Source organism: Oryctolagus cuniculus, chromosome 14, assembly GCF_051225735.1.
Source record: "Oryctolagus cuniculus isolate XC-2025 breed Fujian yellow rabbit chromosome 14, ASM5122573v1, whole genome shotgun sequence".
Taxonomy (NCBI): Eukaryota; Metazoa; Chordata; class Mammalia; order Lagomorpha; family Leporidae; genus Oryctolagus; species Oryctolagus cuniculus.
In genome coordinates this window covers 81,222,602-81,247,059 of record NC_142880.1, presented here as the reverse complement: position 1 = coordinate 81,247,059, position 24,458 = coordinate 81,222,602, and the positions used below count along the sequence as shown (strand labels likewise).

General features: G+C 43.4%; 1 protein-coding gene across 3 annotated transcripts in view; it reads left to right on the top strand.

Moving 5' to 3' along the window:
* DEPDC1B (DEP domain containing 1B) overlaps nt 1-24,191 on the top strand; it is a 118,014-nt gene extending 93,823 nt beyond the window's left edge. For all 3 annotated transcript variants that reach the window (XM_089313199.1, XM_089313200.1, XM_070056735.2), the window contains 4 exons: nt 9,073-9,239; nt 18,187-18,363; nt 21,703-21,888; nt 23,197-24,191. In XM_089313199.1, the coding sequence (XP_089169325.1) occupies nt 9,073-9,239; nt 18,187-18,363; nt 21,703-21,888; nt 23,197-23,358 (692 nt within the window). In that variant the 3' untranslated portion in view covers nt 23,359-24,191. The remainder of the gene's footprint in view (nt 1-9,072; nt 9,240-18,186; nt 18,364-21,702; nt 21,889-23,196) is intronic.
* Nucleotides 24,192-24,458: the final 267 nt, after the last annotated feature.

Sequence of the window (24,458 nt, the reverse complement as noted above, 5' to 3'; positions counted from 1 at the left end):
GCCCCGCCGGCGCCCGCCCCGCGGCGGCTTCACAGCTCTGCGCGGCTTCCCGGCGCCTCGCCCCGCCGGCGCCCGCCCCGCGGCGGCTTCACAGCTCTGCGCGGCTTCCCGGCGCCTCGCCCCGCCGGCGCCCGCCCCGCGGCGGCTTCCCGGCTTTGCGCCGCTTCAGCCCGCGCTTCTCTCATCTGCGCGGCTCGGCTTCGCGCGCACACTCTGCGGTCTCCACGCACTTCGCGCCCGCACCACGGCCTCGCGCCAGCCCTGCGTTCCCTATCTATTCACGCCCCGTGCTCTCTCTGCACGCGGCGGCTTCCGCGAATGTTTCCGCCACCACCGGCATTCAGTCCAAGTTCCCCGGACTAACCTGGCGAATTTCAACCTGGCGGCCCACGTCTCTGCCTCTGGTTCCAGATCTTCGCCTCTTGCTCCCCGGGGTGACTTGAAGAATTCCAAGGTGGCTTATGTCTCCGCCTTGGCCTGCACTCGCGGCTTCATCCTCCCTAACATTTTTCTCTACCCGGTATGTTTCCTTAAGTTTTCTTCCAACAATATTCCTCTCATTTCTCCTGGCTTCTCCCCACAGTCCGTATCCAAGTCTAAGTTTCTTATAGGTTTCACTTTCACTTTCAACCTGCAGTCCGTATCTAAGTCTAAGTTTCTTCTTGCTTTCACTTTAAATCCTAACTTCTTTCCCACAGTCCATATCCGAGTCCAAGCCTCCTCCAGGTTTCACTTTCGCTTTCAATCTCCTAGCTTCCCCGCCATAGTCCGCATCCGAGTCTATGAAAGCTTTCACTTTCGCTTTCAATCCTAACTTCTTTCCCACAGTCCATATCCGAGTCTATGCCTAGGCTTTCAATAGCTTCTTCCGGCACCTAGGCTCTTTGCTAGTCTCTCTCTCCGGTATTTTCCCACTTCTTCCCGTTTCTTCCCTCCTGAGTTTCCTATCCGAGTCACGGCACCATTATGTCGCTCCCCCTCTTCGTGGAGGAATGACACAGGACCCTGCCTAGGCTTCATATCCGAGTCACGGCACCATTATGTCGCTCCCCCTCTTCGTGGAGGAACGACACTGAACCCTGCGCTGTTCTTTCGTCTGCTCGGCCCTCCCCGGGTTTGCTGCTGGTTCTTCCCGGGTTGGCTACTATCCCTTCCACCTCCGTGGAAGGGCAGTTTCCCCTGGCCGCATTCCCCACTTCCGCAGGGGAACGGCACACCGCCGGCCGGCTCGTCTCGGGGGCTGCACGGGTTCCCTTAGATGTTCCTGGTGCATGCCGTCTCTCTCCTCCTTTATAGTCCTCCTCCGCCAATCCTAACTCGGCTGCCCACACGCCGAGTACGCTGCTCTCCTCCAATCAGGAGTAGGTCCTACAGTTTATTGGTTGAACTGGAGGCAGCTGCGTAGAAGCTGTTTTCTCCTCTCCCAGCGCCATATTGTGGGAGAGCAGATGCATAGAATAAGTCTTAATTCCAGTAACAATATAGTCCGAGTTGCTCCCCACAGTGGGAGAGCAGATGCATAGAATAAGTCTTAATTCCAGTAACAGTATAGTCCGAGTTGCTCCCCACAGGGAGGATCTTTTTTTACTGATTCAATTTCTTTCTTGGTTATGGGTCTGTTTAGGTTTTCTATATCCTCATGGTTCAATTTAGGTAGGTTGTATGTGTTCAGGAATCTATCCATTTCTGCTAGATTTTCCAGTTTCTTGGCATACAACTCTTTGTATAGAATTCAAAATTGACAGTAGCTTTTCTTCTATCAGTGTTTTAAAGATGTCATTCTCTTGGCTTGAATAATTTCTGATGAAATCTGTATTAATTTTTTTAATTTTTTATTTATTTTTTGACAGGCAGAGTGGACAGTGAGAGAGAGAGAGACAAAGGTCTTCCTTTGCCGTTGGTTCACCCTCCAATGGCCGCCGCATCCGGCGTGCTGCGGCCTGGCGCACCGCACTGATCTGATGGCAGGAGCCAGGTGCTTCTCTTGGTCTCCCATGGGGTGCAGGGCCCAAGCACTCGGGCCATCCTCCACTGCACTCCCTGGCCACAGCAGAGAGCTGGCCTGGAAGAGGGACAACCGGGACAGAATTTGGCACCCGACCGGGACTAGAACCTGGTGTGCCGGCGCTGCAAGGCGGAGGATTAGCCTAGTGAGCCACGGTGCCGGCCAAAATCTGTATTAATTTTAATTTTTGTTCCTCAATTTCTTTTAAAAGTGTTTATTTTTGTATATTTGAAAGGCAGTGAGAGAGAAGAGAGGTAGAGAGATACATTGAGACATCTTCTATCTACTGGTTTATTTTTCAAATGCTTGCAACAACTGGAACTGGGCCAGCCCAAAGCCAGGAGCATGGAACTCAGCCAGTGTCTTCCACATGGGTGGCAGGTACCCAGGGACTGAGCCATCACCTGCTTCATCCCATGCTGTACATTAGGAGGAGCTGGGATTAGAATCGAGCCTGGGCTGTGAGTAGGCACTCGAATATGGGACATGGACATCCCAAGTCACGTCTTAACTGATGTGCCACTACACCACCCCTATAGACGTGTCATTTAATGTTTTATTACATTTGAGACTTTCTATCACTGATTTTTAGGAATTTGATTCTAATGTGTTCTTCTGTAGTTTCCTTTGTGTTGTGCTTAGATTCATTGGCTTTCTAAGATCTGTTGCTTTATAGGTTGATCAAGTCCAGGAACTACCCCCTCCCCCCACCGCCTTTTCTCAAATATTTTTTTCTGTTCCTTTTTACCCATTTATAATTACATGTATGTTAGATCTCTGGAAATTTTCCCTCAGTTGGTTGCAGCTGTATCCATTTTTTCTCCTTTTACTGTGTGGTCAAGTTTTCTGATCTTTTCTTCTTATGATGTTTAGTCTGCTGTGGTTCTCACATGATGAGTGCTTCATCCAGATTTAACATTAGACATTTTGGTTCTCTTATGGCTCCCGTTTCTCTCCTCACTGTTCATGCTTCTTTTGAAGATGTGAACATACTTAGAATATATTTTTGCAGTATACCGCATTGTGCTGATTTCTTTATCTTTGTGATTTCTGGGATGTTTCTATTGATGTTGTATTGAATTTTCTGTGGTATATTGGTCACATTTTACAGCTTCTTGGCTTGTATATTGAATACTGAATTTTCCATTGTCAAGTGCCTGGATTTTGTTTTCTTCCTTTAAAGAATTGAACTGTGTTCTGAGTGGCAATTAATTTATTTGAGTTTCTGTTTGCCTGTTTGTCTTATTTTTAAAGTATTTCTTAGGGAGGATTAGATTAACATTTTTTTCTTAAAAATTCATTTATTTATTTGAAAGGCAGAGTTACCGGGGGCAGAGGCAGAGAAAAAGAGAGAGGTCTTCCATCTGCTGGCTCACTTCCCAAATGGCTGCAATGGCCGGAGCTGGGCCAATCTGAAGCCAGAAACCTGGAGCTTCTTCCAAGTCTCCCATGTGGGTGCAGGGGCCCAAGGACTTAGGCCATCTTCTGCTGCTTTACAGGCCATAGCAGGGAGCTGGATTGGAACTGGAGCAGCTGAGGCTCGAACTGGTGCCCATATGGGATGCTGGCACTACATGGTGGGGGCCTCAGCCTCTACTCACCAGTGCTGGCCCCTAGATTAGCTTTTATTGAGGGGATAGGTTAGTTCTGTACTGAAGCATGGCCCCTCTGGGCATTCTCCTGAAGGTACTCAGCCATCAGCAGGATTCTCCTGTCTGTACGTGAGCTCGGGGTCTACTCAGCGAGGAACTCACTGGTGGTTGTCTGTGTAAGTCATTTTTGCCTTCTCCATGTGTTTACATATTTCAGTATTTCTCAGAGTCTAAGAGGAATCCTGTGCAGGTTTATTTGTGGAACTGAGGTTTTGCATGGTTCCCTCCTCCTAGAACTCTGCTTTGCAAGGTTTAGCCTCGTCAGCCTCCCTGAACTCTGGTCTTTGTCTCCGCTCAGACAGGCGTCCATGCTCTACTGGAGGCCCTCTCTCTGTTCTGTCCGTTGGAATGTGTCTCCAGGCAAAATTTGATCTCTGTGCTCATTGTTTTGTGGTCTTCCTCAGGGGTTATAGTCCTATGCTGTTGTCCCATGTCTGTTGGAAAAAATTTTTCCAGTTTTCTAATTGCTTTTGAAGGGAGATTTAATCTGGTCCATATTGTTCCATTTGATTAAAAACAGAATTTTTTATAAGGTAAGAAATTTTCATTTAATTTTTCTGAAATGTTACCAAATTATTCCAGAAATTTAAAAAAAAAAATTCTTGCTGAATTTTGGTGACATTCAGGCTTCAGCCTGTTTCTAGTCTGTGTGCTTTGTCCCATTGATTTTGTTTATCCCTGTGGTAGCATTGTACTGTTTAATTACTATAGCTTTATAACAGATCTTGATATCAAATAGGGAAAGTCACTGTTTCTTAGTTTGCAGTTTATGGGCATTGCATAACTTCTTTCCTATTTTCCCTAGTGGATTTTTCATCTGTTTGGATTCATTGTATTTAAGAAGTAAAAATAAGCCAGCAATTATGTGTTGTCCTTGAAATCTTGTGTTCAGCCAAGGAGTTACCTTATGAGTTAGTAGGTGAAAGCTTATTCAGTGTAGCGCTTTTGCCTAAAATGAAAACTGCCTGAGTAATGCTTTTTATTAGTATAACTCTGAGAGCACTGATACCTGTTAACTTATTTAGTCCTTTACTCCGTTGTGAGCATTATGATGTGTCATCTCATTTAATTCTTATGATTCTAATTTTCTGCTTATACAGAAGCTGAGGTTAGGGCTTAAATGTCAAAGGTTGGTTAAGTTATAGAGTTTGTATATGAACCCAGGGGTTTCTGGCTCCAGACAATCTTAGCTGCTGTGCCAGCCTGCCCAAGAGTCTTCCACACAGTCACAGAGCAGAGCAGATGTCCCAGATTCTAAATCCTGACTGAACTTGGCAACAGTTTTGCCACAGTGGATTCTCAATGGGCAACATGATTGAAGAACAAGGCAAACAAACTTTTTTTTTTTCAGTTTTTGAGATAACATTTTTAATTTACATTACAGTCAAGGGCTTAATACTACACTTAATAAAGAGTGAAACAAATGAAACAAAACAATGACCCTTTGTATGTAGATACATGACACATATATGTATTTTAGGGAATTGTGCTGACGTCCGTGATCTTTAGGCCTACAAGGGCCGGCTATTGAGTGGCTGACAACTGCTGTGGTACTTCTCTCATTGATGCTGACAAAGACATCCCCAGGCTTTCAGCTGAAAAGTCACGGCATGTGTGTTGCTCCCCTATTCGCGGAGGAACGACACAGGACCCTGCGCTGTTCTTTTGTCTGCTTGGCCCTTCCCGGGTTTGCTGCTGGTCCTTTCCTCCCCTCCATGGAGGGGCGGCTCCCCCTGCCGCTTTCCCCGCTTCCACGGAGGAGCGGCACACCGCTGGCCGGCTCTCTTGGGGGCTGCTCAAGTGTTCCTTCAGATGTTCCCTGTGCATGTTGTCTCTCTCCTCCTTTATAGTCCTCTTCCACCAATCCCAACTCTGCTACCCACACGCCGAGCACGCTGCTCTCCTCCAATCAGGAGCAGGATCAGCTCCTGCAACTCATCAGTCAAATTGGCGAGAGGCAGCTGCGTGGAAGTTGTTTGGTCTCTCTCTCAGCGCCATATTGTGGGAGAGCAGATGCATAGAATAAGTCTTAATTCCAGTAACTTAGTCTAGTCTCAGTTGCTCCCCACAATGTGTGACTTGTTTCAGAACTTCCTGGTGCCAGAACGCCAGACCACCTTTTTCCACATAATAATACTGCAGGCATGAAAATCTCCCAGTGACCCGCAGGGTAATAATCACGATAGAAGCTTTCTGCGTTATGCACAGTGAAGTTACTAAAGGATTATGTGGATATTTACATGTGTTGGTCTTCTCTTTCATGCTCTAATGTGATTATGAAACTATTTATAGACAATTAGCACGTAAGAGGGAAGACTTCAATAACTTATGACCCACTCATTCAGCTATGTTGGAGCATTGTGGGATTTTGCTTGTTCTCTCTTTATGGAGGCCCAGAGCCAAATTTGGTTCTGTGTATCAGTGAATAGTTTCTCTAACAAGGTTTTAAGGAAAATCTAGCCAAATTTGTCTCTAATTTATATTGTTTTTCCTTGATGATAGTTTTAATGCTTTAACATAGTGTAGGTTGAATATCTCTTATCTGAAGTGCTTGGGATCCGAAGGATTCAGATTTGGTATGTTTTAGATTTGGGGATTTTTACATATGTTTTACCAGTTGTGGAGCGGTACCGTTCTAGCAGAGTTGCTGCTTGGGATGTCCGCAAGCCTGGTTTGAGTCCTGGCTGCTCTGCCTCCTACCCAGCCTTCTGCTCTTGTGCACCCTGGGAGGTAACAGGGGATGGCTCAACTTCCTGGGTCTCTGCCACCCCTATGGGAGAGGTTGGCTCCAGGCCAGCCTCCACTGTTACAGGTATTTGAGGGAGTGAACCCAGCAGGTAGAAGAGATAGAAGATCTCTTTCTCTGTTTCTTTCTTTCTTTCTTTCTTTCTTTCTTTCTTTCTTTCTTTCTTTCTTTCTTTCTTTCTTTCTTTCTTTCTCTCTTTCTTTCTCTCTTTCTTTCTCTCTTTCTTTCTCTCTTTCTTTCTCTCTTTCTTTCTCTCTTTCTTTCTCTCTTTCTTTCTCTCTTTCTCTCTTTCTCTCTTTCTCTCTCTCTCTCTCTCTTTCTCTTTCTTCCTTTCTTTCTCTCTTTCTCTCTTTCTCTCTTTCTTTCTCTTTTTCTTTCTTTCCTCTTCTTCTTCTTCTTCTTCTTTTTTTTTTTTTTTTGACAAGCAGAGTTAGACAGTGAGAGAGACAGAGAGAAAGGTCTTCCTTTTTCTGTTGGTTCACCCCACAAGTGGCCACTACGGCCGGCGCATTGTGCAGATCTGAAGCCAGGAGCCAGGTGCTTATCCTGGTCTCCCATGGGGTGCAGGGCCCAAGGACTTAGGACATCCTCCACTGCACTCCTGGGCCACAGCAGAGAGCTAGACTGGAAGAGGAGCAACCGGGACAGAATCTGGTGCCCCGACCAGGACTAGAACCTGGGGTGCCGGCACCGCAGGTGGAGGATTAGCCTAGTGAGCCGCAGTGCTTGCCTCTCTTTCTCTCTTTCTTCAAATAAAATAAAACAAAACAAAATAGATTTTTCCAGTTTTGCATGCTTAATCTGAAATACAAAATATTCTCTGTTCCCTCTCTCTCCTCATTCCTGTCTTTTGCATGCTCGCTCTTCTTTCTTCACACCACTGTTTCTCAAACACTCCAAGTGTGCTCCCATGTCTTCCACATCTTTGTTCCTGATGTTTCCTTTCTCTTGAAAGTTGGTCTCTCCCACGTTTCCTTGCCTTACTCTTCCTTCAGATTTCAGCTCGATGGCACCTCCTTCGAGAGAAGTCTTTCCTGAAATGCTAGAAGCATGTTCTGAGTATACCCACTCATTTCTCAGCTCCTTTCTGCCTTATTTTTCTCAGAAGCATCTTTCTTTCTGATATCTCATTTCTGTATTTTTTATTAATATTATCTGCTGGAAGGTAGATGAGATCAAATTTTTTAAAGATTTATTTATTTATTTGAAAAGCAGAATTACAGTGAGGAGGAGTGACAGAAAGACAGGAATATCTTCCATCCGCTGGTTCACTCCCCAGATTTCAGAAACCAGCAGTGAGGAGCTTCATCAGGGTCTCCCACATGAGTACAAGAGCTCAAGTACTGGGGCCATCCTCTGCTGCTTTTCCCAGGCAATTATCAGGGAGCTGGATTGGAAATGGAACACCAGGACACAGACCAGCACCCATATGGGAAACTCGAATTACAGGTGATGGCTTTACCTGCTCCGCCAGGACACTGGCCCCCTAGGGATTTTGTTTTATTCCCCACTATAGTTCCTTCCTAAAATAGTTCTTGCAGTAGGCAGGCCTTAATACTTATTTGTTGAGTAAATAAAATGATAAATTAAAATATGGCCATGAGCTGCTTTTCTTTCCATGGACTTGACTATGGAAAATTGAAAGCTGTCTACATCGATGATGATGGTGGTGGTGATAGGCATCATTAGCAGCATTTCCTGAATAGGGGACTTGTATGTAAACTCTCCCTTTCCCTCCCACACAGATTCATTCCCTTTGCAATCAAACCGAAGCGCCTGAGGCCGGCTTTCAAGGCCATCTCAGGCTACTTCTATGTTGGCCTGTCGATGTCACTTTTACCAAGCCCTCACCCTCAAAGCTAGGCTGCAGTCACTGGGTGACATGGAGTTCCTCTGAGCTGCCTTTTGTAGATGTGTCTTGCAGCACCTGTCTCGTTTCTCAATGTCAAAGACAGTTTTGCCTCCAACTCTAAGACTAGTGGGAACTTGAAAAGGTTGGGTATAGAACAAATAAATGATGGAAGCAGTTTCACCATGTGAGTGTGTCCAGGGACAAAAATGGTTGCAAAGAGCAAAATATTAGAATACACTAATGCTAGCAAAACCATACCTTAGGTACGGGTGATGCCATATAGCCTGGTTAGATCAGCACACTTAACTGCCAGAAAAAGCCCAGGTGGAATGAAGGGTTATTTGACAGGCGTTATTTAGAAATAAGTGGAGCCGTTTGGCAGAGGGCTGACTATGGGAGTGTTGGTCCTGTAACTTGATTTGTGAGTCACTCAAGAGGGTGGCCATGCTGGTCTGCGGGTGGGGTGAGGGTGGGATAGGGGATAACACAAGGCAAGAATTCAGGGCAGGGACTGTGGGCAGCTCTTGCTCAGACTGTCCTGAACCAGTCAGCAATGTGAGTGCTGAGGGTGAGGTCAGTGTCTGCCTGCTGCCTCTGGCTCAGTGGGAAAGAGGACAGGGAAAATGTGGTTGTGTCTGCCTTGTGGGTGGGATGGTTTTGTTTCCTGTGCTGATTTGTGAGTGACAGTGCATCTGTAGTCAGATGGGGGACAAGAGTTGTGAAAATATTTTATGTGATTTTTAGTAATTTCATAAAAATGTGAACAGAGTTAGAAGGTCTATAGGTCTTAAATGATAAAACTTTTTGTCTTCATCAGGCTTGCTGCAGAGAGAGCAGCTGGCAGTTGAAGCATTTCAGATTTGCTGCCTCCTTCTGCCTCCTGAGAACAGGAGGAAGTTACAGCTGTTGATGAGGATGATGGCCAGGATCTGTCTCAACAAAGAGATGCCACCCCTGTGTGACGGCTTTGGCACGAGAACGCTGGTGGGTTGATTCTCCACGTCTAATGTGGCTTGAGTTTTTGCAATGAGATCCAGCTGCGTGAAGTTCACTAGTTTGGGAGGCCAGAGGGAGGTGCGAGGCAGGCTTACTTCACGAGCCATGGCTGGGTGACCTCCAGTCTGCTGTTTTGTTATGGAGCACAAGTGAAAGTATACACCGAAACAGTGTAATCATCTGCGCTGCCTCTGGTGTAACTACTTTTTAACTTGATAACCGACTGTCAACACAGAGAGAACAGATGATGGATAGCAAGGTTAAGTGGTTTATTATGAAAGCGCCAGCCTCTCCAGTGCCAGGACAGAAAGCTTGCAAAGCCTTTGTTATACCAGTAAGAGAGATGGCAGCTTACATAATGGATTAAAGAGCAGAAGTGACATCCATAGTTGGCTGACACAGGCTGGGAGGTGAGAAAACATGTATCCCCTAATAAGGGCTAAAGCTCCGTGGGTGAGGAGCTTTCTTCAGGTTTTCTCAGTTTCACTTTATAAACACATGCTATTTTTGAATTGTACCTTGTAACACCAGCATCTGTGTTTTCTTTAGCACTTATTTTTTGATTGAAAAATAATTATATTTATTGTCTGTAATGTGGTGTTTTGACATGAGTATATTGTAGGAAGATTAAATCAAGTTAACATGCCCATCACCTCACCTGATGATTACTTTTGGTGGTGAAATAGTTAAAATGTACTCTTTAAGCAGTTTTGAAATCTACATCACTATTAACTTGCTACCATGCTGTGCTGTGCATCTCTAAAACTTCTGTCCGACTGGAAGTTTGTACCAGAAATCTTGGCAAAATTCGTTCTTCCGTGAAATATGGGTCCTCCCCATATTCTAATACACCAGAAGGACTCTGTAGGGCCTTCCCTGGGCTGTCTCCAAGAACATGGAGCAGGATGGAGGAGCACTCAGGGATTTGTCACGTCCTTTGTAGGAGAATGGGTGGATGGGCACTAACAGACCTCTGAAAAGCTGAAGAAAACTTTGCCTACGTTCCCCATAAGGAGTTATGTTTTACCGCATACAGTTTCAAGGCGTTCACAGTTCCCCCGGGATCCATGGTCTCCAGGCAAAAGATCTCTGCCTGCATGTGTCTCTGAACATAGAAGTGTGAGTGAGGAGCCAGTGCTGTGGCATAGAAGGTTAAGCCTCCACATGCAGTGTCAGCATCCCATATGAGCGTCGGTTTGAGTCCCGGCTGCTCTACTTCCTATCCAGCTCTATGCTTATGGCCTGGGAAAACAGTGGAAGATGGCCCAAGTGCTTGGGGCCCGCATGCACATGGGAGACCTGGAGGGAGAAGCCCCTGGCTCCTGCTTTGGCCTGGCCCAGCTGCAGTCGTTGTGGACATTTGGGGAGTAGGCCAGTGGATGGAAGATCTCTCTCTTTCTGCCTCTCCCTTTCTTGTTATCTCTGCCTTTCAGATAAATAAATCTTTAAATAAAAGAAATTTTTAAAAATGCGATTCAAGATAACCATTATTTGTGATGTATCGATGAAAGGTATGATTTTGTATTCATAGGCTTTGAAGTAAGATTGTCTTCAGGAAAGTATAAAAAGGAAGGAAATGGTTATCCAAAGGATAGTATTGAGAATGGAGTACTTAAGATGCATCCGTGGAAATCACGTTACATAGTATGTTTTGTATTTCTGGTTACTGTAAATAGAGTCTCATTGCTCGACTTTTTCCCAAAGTTCCCTGGCTTTGTTCAAATATGTTTGTCAAATGTAAATTTGTAAGCCCGGAGAAAACAAGTTAACTAGGAAAAGATGTAATGATTGAGGTGCCACAAATGTTAGCAGGTATTTCTTTTTAAATCAATGATGAAATAAAGATGTTATTTCGCTAAGTGGTTTTGAAGAACTTTGAACTTAAGAATGCTACATGGTTAGGCCGGCGCCGTGGCTCAACAGGCTAGTCCTCCGCCTTGCGGTGCCGGCACACCGGGTTCTAGTCCCAGTTGGGGCACCGGATTCTGTCCCGGTTGCCCCTCTTCCAGGCCAGCTCTTTGCTGTGGCCAGGGAGTGCAGTGGAGGATGGCCCAAGTGCTTGGGCCCTGCACCTCATGGGAAACCAGGATAAGCACCTGGCTCCTGCCTTTGGATCAGTGCAGTGCGCTGGCTGCTGCGCACCAGCTGCGGCGGCCATTGGAGGGTGAACCAGGGTGAACCAATGGCAAAGGAAGACGTTTCTCTCTGTCTTTCTCTCTCTCACTGTCCACTCTGCCTGTCAAAAAAAAAAAAAAAAAAAAGAATGCTACATGGTCCAAATCATGGTGATGATAATCTTCAGAGTGTGTGTGTGTGTGTGTGTGTTTTATCATATATAAAGAAGGGTACCAGATTCCAAGATGGCAGAATAGGAGGGAGCTTACTGTTCTAGCCTTTGGGAAGATTGTGGAGAAGTGAAGAGAGTACAATCTTAGAGAACAGATAGGGAGAAAACTGCAGAGGAACTCTATGCAAATTAGAGGGACACTATGAATCTATGTGGAGGGTGTTGATGCACACAACTCAGGACCCCAGCAACCAAGAGCCTCAGCACCAGGTTTAGAGAGTGAGGTAAGACCAGACTGAAGCAGCTGGAGCCATTGGTGATAAAGCTGCAGGAAGAGCCTGGTGTCAGTCTGGCTTGGAGCCCTGTGAGGGACAGTATACCTACCAACCTAGAGGAAACAAAAGGGTTGTTTTCTCTCTCCCTCACCACCTGGCACTGGTGTCCGGTAGCCAGCTGAGAGGCAAGTGCCATTTGGACATATGTAACAGCTGCACTGGCTTGTGTCCATGCACCCAGCAACCAGCTGAGAGGAGATGCCTGAATCTGGCTAGGAAACTGACAGCAGGCTGGGTGCTTGTGACACTGAGCCTTGTGTGCTGGGACTGTGAAAACATTGTGGCTGTGTGGCAGGGCACAGGGTTTGGCTAGAACTCTGGGCAGTCACTGTGAGCAGCTCCACATGCTCAGGGCTCCCTAACTGACTGGTGAGAATCATTGCTGCATGATCCATGCTCACACTGAGGACTGCATGGATCTTTTGTGTGGTTCTTGGGGCAGCACAGATGAATATTGCATGCATTGGGGCATTGGTCTCCTTAGAGGAGAGGAGGTGAGCATGAGACTATGCCAACAGAGCTGATCAAACCTTCCCCTCTGATAAAAAAGAGAGAGAGAGAGAGATTTACCACACCTAATTTGGGTGTTACCTTGGAAAACTGCCCTCACCCTGGACCACTGAACAGAGCTCTCTGGCCATACCCAGTACATGCCTCTAGGTATTCACTGAAAGAGTAGACCCTCCACTAAGCCACAGAATAATACTTAAAAGATAAAGGTCATCAGAAGGAAAAAAAAGTATCCTCACAAATGCCTAAAAATAAATGCAGAAATTCAAGAAACAAGAATAAGGATGATAACGTGACACCCCCAAAAGAACACAACAGCACTTCAATATTAGAATGAGAAAATGAAGGGATTAAAGAAATGCCAGAAATGGAATTCAAAAAATAGAAGTAATCAGAAGCAAATCCATGAATTAAAGAAATCCATACATTTCATGAATGAACATTTTTCTCATGAAATTGAGATTTTAAAGAGAAATCAAAATGAAATACTAGAAATGAAGAATTCAGTAATCAAATAAAAAATGTAGTGAAAAGCCTTAAAAACAGACTCTTTGAAGCCAAAGAAAGAATATCAGAGTTAGAAGACAAATTTCTGGAAATTTTACAGTCTGATAAAGTGTTGGAGATTTATGGGATTCTGTTAAACGACCCAACATAAAGGTCTTAGGAGTTCCTAAAGGCATGGAAAGAGAATGGGTTAGAAGGCCTTTTTAGTGAAATAATTTCAGAAAACTTGCCCAATCTGGAGAACGGGACGTCCAAGTACAGGAAGCACATAGAACTCCTAACAGACATGACCAGAAAAGAACTTTACCATGACACATTGTAGTCAACTCTGTACACTAAAACATAAAAGATGATAAAATATGCACGAGAGATTACTTTCAGAGTCTCTCCAAATTGACTCATAGCTGACTTGTCTGATCAGAAACTATACAGGCTAGAAGATAATGGTGAGATATATTCCAAGTATTAAGAGACAAAAACTGTCAACCCAAAATACTGTACTCTGCAAAGCTCTCATTTGTAAATGAAGATCTTCCATAACAAACATATTGAAAGAATTTGTCACCACTCATCCAACCTTACAAAAGATGCTTAAGGGTGTGCTACACACAGAAACACAGAAACATGGTCATCACTATGACAGAAGGCAAAAGAAGAAAATCTTCCAGTAAAAGTACAAAAGAGGCTGGTGCTGCGGCTCAATAGGCTAATCCTCCGCCTGTGGTGCCGGCACACCGGGTTCTAGTCCCGGTTGGGGCGCCGGACTCTGTCCCAGTTGCTACTCTTCCTGTCCAGCTCTCTGCTGTGGCCAGGGAGTGCAGTGGAGGATGGCCCAAGTGCTTGGGCCCTGCACCCCATGGGAGACCAGGAAAAGCACCTGGCTCCTGCCTTCAGATCAACGCAGTGCGCAGGCCATTGGAAGGTGAATCAACGGCAAAGGAAGACCTTTCTCTCTGTCTCTCTCTCTCTCACTGTCCACTCTGCCTGTCCCCCCCCCCAAAAAAAAAGAGACAAGGAAGGGCACTATGTAATGATTAAAGGATCAATTCAACAGGAAGATGTGACTATAATAAACATATATGCACCAAATTACAGGGCGCCTGGCTATTTGAAAAAAATGCTAATGGATCTAAAGTAATACAGTAATACAACAGTAAGGGGGACTTCAATACTGCACTCTCAGGAAAGGAAAGATCAACCAGACAGAAAATCAGCAATAAAACAACAGAGTAAATCAACACTATAACCCGAATGGACCTTGCAAATATCTACAGAACTTTTCATCCTGCAGTTGAAGAATACACATTGTTCTCACCAGTGCATGGAACTTTCTCTAGGATAGACTACATGCTAAGCCATAAAACATGTCTCATAATTAAAAAAAAATCAAAATCATATCGTGCATCTTTACTGACCACAATGGAATGAAGTTGGATGTCAAGAAGTCAGGAGTCTCTGGATCCTGTTCAAACACATGGAGACTAAACAATATGCTTGTGAATGAACCATTGTTCATAGAAGAAATCAAGAGAAGTAAAAAAATTTCTGGCAATGAATGAAAATGACTATACAGTATATCAGAATTTATGGGATATAGCAAAAGCATTGTTAAGAAGTAAGTTTGGGCTGGCGCCGCAGCTCACTAGGCTAATCCTCTGCCCGCTGCACCAGCACCCTGGGTTCTAGTCCTGGTCGGGGCACCGGATTCTGTCCCGGTTGCTCCTCTTCCAGTCCAGCTCTCTGCTGTGGCCCGGGAAGGCAGTGGAGGATGGCCCAAGTCCTTGGGCCCTGCACCCGCATGGGAGACCAGGAGAGGCACCTGGCTCCTGGCTGTGGATTCACGCAATGTGCCGGCTGTAGCGGCCACTTTGGGGGGTGAACCAACAGAAAAAGGAAGACCTTTTTCTCTGTCTCTCTCTCTCTCACTAACTCTGCTTGTCCCCCCCCCCCCCAAAAAGTGAGTTTATAGTTATTGGTGCCTACATCAAGAAATTGGAAAGGCACCAAATAAATGAGATATCAATGCATCTTAACGACTTAAGAAAACAACAGCAAATGAAACCCAAAACTAGTAGGAGAAAAGAAATAATTAAAATTAGAGAAAAATAAAAAAATTGAAACAAATACAAAAGATCAGTGAAATGAAGAGCTGTTTTTAAAAAAAAAATAAAATTGATACAACATTGACCGAAATACCAAAAAAAAAAAGGGGGGGGGGAGGGAGAAGAACCAAATCAATAATGTTAGAGATAAAAAGGGAAATATAACAGCAGATACCCCAGAAATAAAAAAGAATCATCAGAAATTATTACAACAAGCTATATGCCAACAAATTTGGAAACCTAGAAAAAATAGATTCCTGGACACATACAACCTACCTAAGTTGAGCCATGAAGACACAGAAAATGTAAGCAGACCAACAGCCAGGACGGAAATTGAATCAGTAATAAGGATTCTCTCAGGAAAGAAAAGTCGAGGACCAGATGGCTTCACTGCTGAATTCTACCAGACATTTAAAGAACTATAATTCTTCTCAAGCTATTGAAAACAATTGGAAGGAATATTCCCAAACTCCTTCTATGAAGCCAGCATCACCTTAATTCCTAAACCTGAAGAAGATAAAATAGAGAAAGGGAACTAAAGATCAATTTCCCTGATGAACACAGATGCAAAAATTCTCAATAAAATACTAGCCAGTTGACAGTACATCAGATTGACAGTACATCAGAAAGATCATTCATCTGGACCAAGTGGGATTTTTCCCTGGTATGCAGGGATGGTTCAACATTCGTAAATCAAAGTTGTACATCACATTAACAAATTGAAGACAAAATTCATATTATGATTTCAACAGATGCAGAGAAAGCATTTGATAAAATACAACATCCTTTCATGATAAAAATATTAAGCAAATTCGGCACAGATGGAATATTCCTCAACACAATCAAGCAATTTATGACAAACTCATGACCAGCATCCTATTGGATGGGGAAAAGTTAGAAGCATTCCCATTGAGATCTAGAACCAGACAAGAATGCCTACTATCACCATTGCTATTCAATACAGTCCTGGAAGTTTTAGCCAGAGCCATTAGGCAAGAAAAAGAAATCAAAGGGATACAAATTGGGAAACAGGAAGTCAACCTATCACTATTTGCAGATGACATGATTCTATATATAGGGGATCCAAAAGACTCCACTAAAAGACTATTGGAACTCATAGAAGAGTTTGGTGAAGTAGCAGGTTATAAAATCAACACACAAAAATCAACAGCCTTTGTATACACAGACAATGTCACGGCTGAGAAAGAACTTCAAAGATTAGTCCATTCACAGAAGCTACAAAAAAATTAAAAACCTTGGAACAAATTTAACCAAGGATGTCTAAGATCTCTATGATAATTATAAAACATTAAAGAAAGAAATAGAGAAGAAAATACAAAAAAATGGAAAAATTTTCCATATTCATGGATTGGAAGAATCAATATCATCAAAATGTCCATAGTACCAAAAGCAATTTACATTTTCAGTGTGATACCAGTCAAATTACCCAGGACATTCTTCTCAGATATAGAAAAAAGTGATGCTGAAATTCATATGGAAATAAAGGAAATCCGGAATAGCTAAAGGAATCCTATACAACACAAACAAAGCCAGAGGATTACAATACCAGATTTCAAGATATACTACAGGGAAATTATAATCAAAACAACCTGGTACTGGTACAAAAACAGATGGATCAGATGGATAGACCAGTTGTACAGATTAGGAACTCCAGAAATCAACCACGCATGTACAACCAACTTACTACTGACAAAGGAGGTAAAATCAGTTCCTGAAGCAAGGACAGCCTCTTTAACAATGACGCTAGGAGAATTGGATCTCCGCATGCAGAAGTATCAAGCAAGACTTGTACCTTACACAAAAATCCACTCAAAATGGATCAAAGACCTAAATCCACAACACAATATCAACATTGTGGAAATTCTGTAAGACATTGGCATAGGCAAAGAGTTTTTCACAAAAACCCCGGAGATTCAGGTAGTCAAAGTCAAAATTGACAAATGGGATTACATACAGTTGAAAAGCTTCTGCACTGCAAAAGAAACACTCAGCAAAGTGAAGAGACACTGACAGAATAGGAGAAACTATGCAACTGATAAAGGATTAATATCCAGAATATATAAAGAGCTCAAGAAACTCAACAACAAAACAATCCCATAAAGAAGTGGGCAAAGGACTTTCTCCTGTTATTTGCAACAGAACGGATGTACCTTGAAAACATTATACTTAGCAAAATAAGCCAGTCCCAAAAGATAAGTAGCATATGTTCTCCTTGATCTATGGTAACTAACAGAGTACCTAAAAGGAAGAAGTGAAATTGACCCTTTGAGATACACTGACTTTGAACATCCCTTGTCTCAACTGTTGAGGAACAGTTTTTGTTTCATACTATTTGTTGAACTTTTTACTTGGTATAGAGTTAATTGTATGTGTATAAAGTTAATTGAAAATAGATCTTCATAAAAAATAAGAATGGGAATAGGAGAGGAAGGAGGAAGAAGGGTGGGAGGGCAAATACGGTGGGAAGGGCCTGTGCCGCGGCTCACTAGGCTAATCCTCCGCCTTGCAGTGTCGGCACACCGGGTTCTATACTGTCGGAGCACCGGATTCTGTCCCGGTTGCCCCTCTTCCAGGCCAGCTCTCTGCTGTGGCCAGGGAGTGCAGTGGAGGATGGCCCAAGTGCTTGGGCCCTGCACCCCATGGGAGACCAGGAGAAGCACCTGGCTCCTGCCTTTGCATCAGCGCAGTGCGCCGGCCGCAGCGCGCCGGCCATTGTGGCCATTGGAGGGTGAACCAATGGCAATGGAAGACCTTTCTCTCTGTGTCTCTCTCTCTCTCACTGTCCACTCTGCCTGTCAAAAAAAAAAAAATATGGTGGGAAGAATCACTGTGTTCCTAAAGTTGTATTCATGAAATTCATAAAGTTTGTATACCTTAAATAAAAGGGTTCTGGTTGGGGGAAAAGGATGCATTTAAAAATCACTTGCCATATGTCTACTAAGTTTCTTAAAGAGAAGAATCATGTTGTGTTCATCCCAGTTGATGAGAAAATCAACATATCAGATAAACATGTGTGGCCAGGTGTCTTTCAGAGTGTGCACCCTGTGCCTTGGGTCATTTCTCATTGACTATTCATGTTTGCCCTTTGCAAATTAGAATTAGATGTTGCCCAGTTCAGGGTGGGCACAAAGACTCCTTTGTGTGTCTTCACCAATCTGCTTCCCTTTTTTCAGATGGTTCAGACATTTTCCCGTTGCATCTTGTGTTCCAAGGATGAAGTGGACCTGGATGAGTTACTAGCCGCTAGGTTGGTAACGTTTCTAATGGACAATTACCAGGAGATTCTGAAAGTCCCCTTGGCTTTGCAGACCTCTATAGAGGAGCGTGTGGCTCATCTACGAAGAGTGCAGGTAAAGAAGACGATGTTACCAGTCCTGTAAAGTTAGCAGTGGAAAATCATGTATGCATGTCAGACCCCTGGGGACATCTTGTTATGACTTTAAGGGAATTAATATGTACAAAGTGTTTAAAACAGGTCTTGGAACATAGTAAGTGCTGCATGTATTGCTCTTACTGAAAAATGTGTGGATTTCATACTTGGTTTTGTTATGTCAGTCAATTCTGTGTAATTGTGAACCTAATACATCCAAGACATTCTGGAAATGTAGAAAATACTCACTAAAAAATATCAGAGTTGTGCTAATGTGTTCATAGTCAGAAGTAAAATTTTTCATCTTTTTCTTTTTTGTAACTTTCTTTCTCTTACTAATACAAAGACAAAACTTTTTCACATCAGGAAATATTCTGAAGTGACAAAGGAGTGTCCAAGAACACAGCCTCTTGAGCTAAGCAATGTATGAATTCATGGCATGCCCTGTTTTAGCTGTGTGACCCAGGCGGATTATGTAACATCTCTGATCTCCACATCTTTCCAATCTTTCACCTTTCTCTTCTGTAAAACATGAATAACAATAGTTAATACCTATCTCATAGAATTGTTTTGGGGACTGAGTGGTTTACTACACATAAATGCTTGCAATAATGTTTATCACATAGTAAATCTTCAACTAGTGGCTACCATTGTTGGGTAGTTAGTTTTATTAGATTATCCTTTCTGGCTGATGTTTAGATTGCCTTCATTTTTTGAAACCACTTTGCAAGCAGTATGGCAGTAAATATTTTTATAGCTCAACACTTTTTGGCTGATCCATGATTATTTTCTGAGGATAAATTCCTAAGAGCAGCATTGCTTGGTCAGAGGCCATGAACCTATTTTACATATTGATAGCATGTTGCCAAGTTTCCTTTTAGGTTGGTTGGTTTGATTTACATTGGTGTCAGTAGTTTAAGAAAGTAAGCGTTCCATTTCTTTGCATTGTTGCCTACTCTGCATATTATTATTAACACACATGCACACCTTTGCTGCCATAACTTTTATGAGTGAAAATTGTGGTCTTAGTGATGATTTAGTTTAATCTTTTTTCTCCGTATTTTTATGATCTACACTTAAAGTAAAAATGAAAAAAAAAAACCAACTTGGATTGAGCTTGAGGGAGGAGATGTTACGGCCATAATTGTGCTGCTCTGGATGCTTGCAGTTCTATGTACTCAGGGGCATAGTGCAGGTATGCGGTGCAGCAGCTGAGCCCTGGGAACCCTTGGCAGCCCATTGGAGATCAGAAGGCCGAGCCATGATCGCTATGATTAATGTAACTGCAGTTGAACATGATCTTGTGAAGAGGCATTGTGATATGCCCTGAAAAATGTCAGTAACCACTCAGTTGTCCAATTACTGTTTCTGTCTTGGAAGTACTCTGCAGAATTGCTGAGCAATTGTCCATTTTAGCATTCATGGCATATAGATCTATTTTATTGGCTAGGCTACTAAGCCCCTACCTCATGCAACTTTTATTTTTTTATTTTATTATTTTTTGAAGATTTTATTTATTCATTTGAGAGGCAGAGCTATAGAGAGAGGGGGAGATAGAGTAAAAGGTCTTCCATCTGCTGGTTCACTCCCCAAAGGTCACAATGATTGGAGCTGAGCCTATCAGGACTCAGCAGCCAGGAGCTTCTTCCAGATCTCCCGTGCAGGTACTCGGGCCCAAGGACGTGGACCATCTTCTGCTGCTTTCCCAGGCCTTAGCAGAGAGCTGGATCAGAAGAGGAGCAGCCAGGACTCATATTGGATTTCAGCATGGCAGGCAGCAGTTTTACTCACTGTGCCACAGCACCAGCTCTCGTGCCACTTAGAATAGTGCTTCTTGGACAACGCGGTGTTGCTTGTACTGTTCCAGTGAATCAGGTTGTGGCAGTGCCAGGGCTGACCCTGGGATGTATTGTGAGGTGTAGGCAGTGTTTTTGATATGAGCCCTCCATGGGCCTCTCTGCATCCTCTCATTCATCCATCAGTCCTGGGTACCTCGTGTTTTCGTGCTGGTCTAGGATTTCCCTGTCACTCTCCCCGGCCCTCGCATTTTGGTCTGGCCCTTTCTGTTAGTTTCTAGCTTTCTTACTTCAGATAAAAAAGGGTCCTATGTAGGCCCCTTTCCCTTATGGCCGTGGTCTGTCTTAGATTATCTCTAGCTGATCTGATAAACTGACATTGAGGTATGGAATGTGCTTAATGTAGTAACCCCTCTTGGCAACATATTTATTTTCAGGTGTTGCTTCTGAAAAAAAAAATTGAGGACAAAAGAAATAAATGTAATAGTGGATTTTATTCACTGCTGGAGAATAGTAGGGTTCCATATTTGTGAAAAGGCTCTGGTCTCTGAAATGAAATATTTCTAGTGGATGCTTGTTTCTTCCTAGGCCTTGTTTTCCTTTTGCCTCTCATTTCTCCCTTATCCCGTTTGCTCACGCAGTGGCTGCACGGCTGCTGTTCTCACTTGGTTCTCAAGTGAAAGATGGAGGTGATCGTGGTTCCTCTGTCTACAAAACATCTTAGCTAAGTGCAAGTCTCTGCCTATCCCCAGAGCTGGCAGAAGCAGGTGCTGCACACGTGGGGAGGGCCTGGAGAGTTCACTCCTGTGTGTGCAGCATCGAAACTGCTTTGAATTTAAAAAAATTTATTTAAGTTTTTACTTATTTTCTTGAAAGATGGGGAGAGGAGATGCGGAGAGAGAGAGAAAGGGAGGGAGGGAGACAAGGAGGGAGATTGAGATTGAGATTGAGAGAGATCAATCTCCCATCTGCTTGTTTACTCCCCAAATGCCTAAACAGTCAGGCTGGACCAGGCTGTAGTTGGGATCCAGGAACTCATAGCAGGTCTTGCATGTGATAGCAGGGACTCAACCACCAGAGCCATCATCACCTGCTTCCTTCCAGGGTTTGCATCAGCAGGAAGCTGGAGTCAGAAGCTCCGGCTGGGACTTGAAATTAGGCGCTCAGATGAGTGCGCTCAGGAGCTTCTTAACTGTTAGGCTAAATGCCCATCCTTGTAACTGCTTTGAATTGTTTGATTTTAGTGTTAAAATTTCAGATCTTGTTAAATGGGGAGCAAAAGTGTTGATTAAGATGGATTTTGGGGTTTAAAAAGGCAAAAATCTTATATTTGAAACTGTGACTTTAGATGATATTAGTTTGAAATTGTAGAAATACTTTTATTTTCGATATAGACTTTTCCCCAAGTTGGCGAATGGTCTGGCATTGCTACTAGGGGATATGCTATATTTGATCTGAACTGATTTTCATACTTTACCTTACAACACACCTTTTTTTTGTTACTTTGAATCCTTCTGCTTCAGATAAAATACCCAGGAGCTGATATGGATATCACTTTATCTGCTCCATCATTTTGCCGTCAAATTAGTCCAGAGGAATTTGAATACCAAAGGGCGTACGGCTCTCAGGAACCACTGGCAGCCTTGCTGGAGGAAGTCATAGCGGATGCCAAACTCTCCAGCAAAGAGAAGAAGAAAAAGCTGAAGCAGGTAGGGCAGATGTTCTTCGGACCTCATTTTTCCCCTCCTCCTCCTGTTTTGATGGTTTTTTCATTCTGTGTTTTAATAGGTTCCATGGTTCCAGGAGGCTCATTAGTGACATGCTTGGCATCAGTTTGCCAAATTTGTATTCTCCAATAGGGATCTTTGGCCATTGTTGAACTCTTGGTTTGTCAGGCTGTTCTCTAGTATTTGTCCTCTGGTTTGCTACGTGGCTTGATGTGAATTTGTGGAGCAGTTACTTTAAATGCAGTGAGGCTATCAGTGAGGCCAGATTTCTTGTGATTATTTTGAAAGGCAGCTCAGAGCCCATTCACCAGTGTAGGGGAGCGGAGTTTAAAAGCCCAGGGTTTTAGATCACCAGTGTCAAGTCAGTCCCTTCCTCAGTCACCCCTAAAAGCGTTCAGTTCCAGTTGTGTTAGGCAATACCACTTAGGGGTTCAAAACAGTCTTACTTTGCCCATTCTTAAAGGCTGACCCACAGTCAGTTACATTTTAATTTGAGAGGCAGTTGGAGCTCCTAACTGCTGGTTCACGCCCTAGATGCCTGGAACAGCTAGGGCTGGGCCAACCAGACCTGGGAGCTGAGAGCTCAATCCAGCTCTCGCAAGAGGGTGGCAGGGACCCAGTTACTTGAGTCATCACTGCCACCTCCCAGGGTTTTCATTCGCAGGCGGCTGGAGTCAGGAACCAGAGCGAGCCTCCAGCTGCAGTGCTGTGCTGTGGGACGTGGGTGTCTTCCCTGCTGGGTGAAATACCCTCTCCTGTGGTTTGTTTTAAAGACTGAATCCTATGTCGCTGGATTCCAGGTCAAACCGTTTATATAAAGCGCTAGAATTCTGGGCTCTTACTCATATTTTTCTCACAGTCGCGTTGGAGATTTCAGTGGTGAGTATCAAAGCAAAAATATATTGCCTCTCTGTAAGCTTTTCATAAAGTAATATATACCAGAATGTTCTCTTTTCTCTTCTACTTGGGCAAGTTGGAGAAGTAGAAGATGCTGAGATGTAACTGGGCCAAAATTCTCCTTAGAACATAAGATATTTTCAAGTCAGAGTTACTTGTGAATATTTTTAAAGCAGTCTATTTATACTTGGGCAGTGGGGAAAATTTTCAGAAATAGGATTAAAAGAATTTTATTTGAAGGTTGGATCAAGACACAGATGAATTAAATATATAGAAACTGGAGACAAATGATTTAATAAAAATAAAACAAAACCAGAAAGCATGAGGTCAAAGCTGGCTGCCCAATCTTATTTCTTGTATGTCTTTGACACTTCCTGGGCCTTTTTTTGTTAGTTTCAGAAATCCTATCCTGAAGTCTACCAAGAACGATTTCCTACACCAGAAAGTGAAGCACTTCTGTTTCCTGAAAAATCCAGGCCCAAACCGCAGCTGCTCATGTGGGCGCTGAAAAAGCCTTTCCAGCCGTTTCAAAGAACGAGAAGCTTCCGGATGTGACGCTCGTGTGGCGGCCGAGGCCCCAGCCCACTGCTGTTCGGAGCGAATGGGTGCTTTGGGAGGAGGACTGTGGGGGAGCACGAAAGGAAAAGAGAGACCCTGAAACAGAAAGATGATCTGACTTTCGAAAAATTGAGCCGTTATCAGTATTTTTGTAAAAGTCAATGCTGTTTTTAAAATGGACAAATCAATTAAAAAATGCGACAGTATGTAGGTGTATAATGAACATGTTTGTAATTGTTACAAAATCTGGGTATTTTCATCTTGTTATTTGTTGTTTTCCATGGTGTCTATAAAAGGATAGTGTGTATATCCTGGTTACTTGTGTCTGTTGTCAGCAAGTCTTAGACATACTGTATGTTCTTGAAGAAGAAAGACACTGGGTACTGTTACTGTGATGCTATCAACTTAATGGCCAACTGTGATTTCTCCTGTGTACCGTACGGTTTTCATTGTTATACAGAAAATTTCCGTGTCTTACATTGTGATGGTTCTGTTGGATGTTATTACAGATTTTACTAAAAGCTGGTTCTTTTAGGACATATCCATGAGTTACGGTTTACCTGTAAGTGGAGTAGATTTTCATCTACCCAGGATGGTGTAATTTTACTCTTTGCTAAAGATGGAAGATTGAATTGTAAAATTTTTTTGATCCTCATAGTTTTATGATTTTATAAGTCAAATTTGGGTTGTTTTTGTAAAAAAAAGGAAAAAAGAGATACAAAGGAGCTAAGTAAAATGAGACTATTTTCTTTATAAATATAGTTTTTCCAACTTTTTTATCCCTTTGAAAGTAAATGAAATGGAATGTAAATAAATTTTGGGGTTTTGTGTTTGTTGTGTTTTTTGTTTTGTACCATACTTAGTAGTTGCTTTTTGGGGTTCATTTAGAACAGCTAGCATTCTGTGCCAGTGTTCTCGCTTCGGTCATTTCTTTCTGTAAGAAGATGGCAGTTGAGATTTGGGCACTTGCATACTTATGGAGAGTTCCTAACACTAGGGACCACGTAAGTGCGGACTTCATGATTGATCACAGTTTTCCAAAGTCCACCAGTGTACACTTCCGGTAGCAGTTCTCAGAGTCCCCTTGGCTTGACATC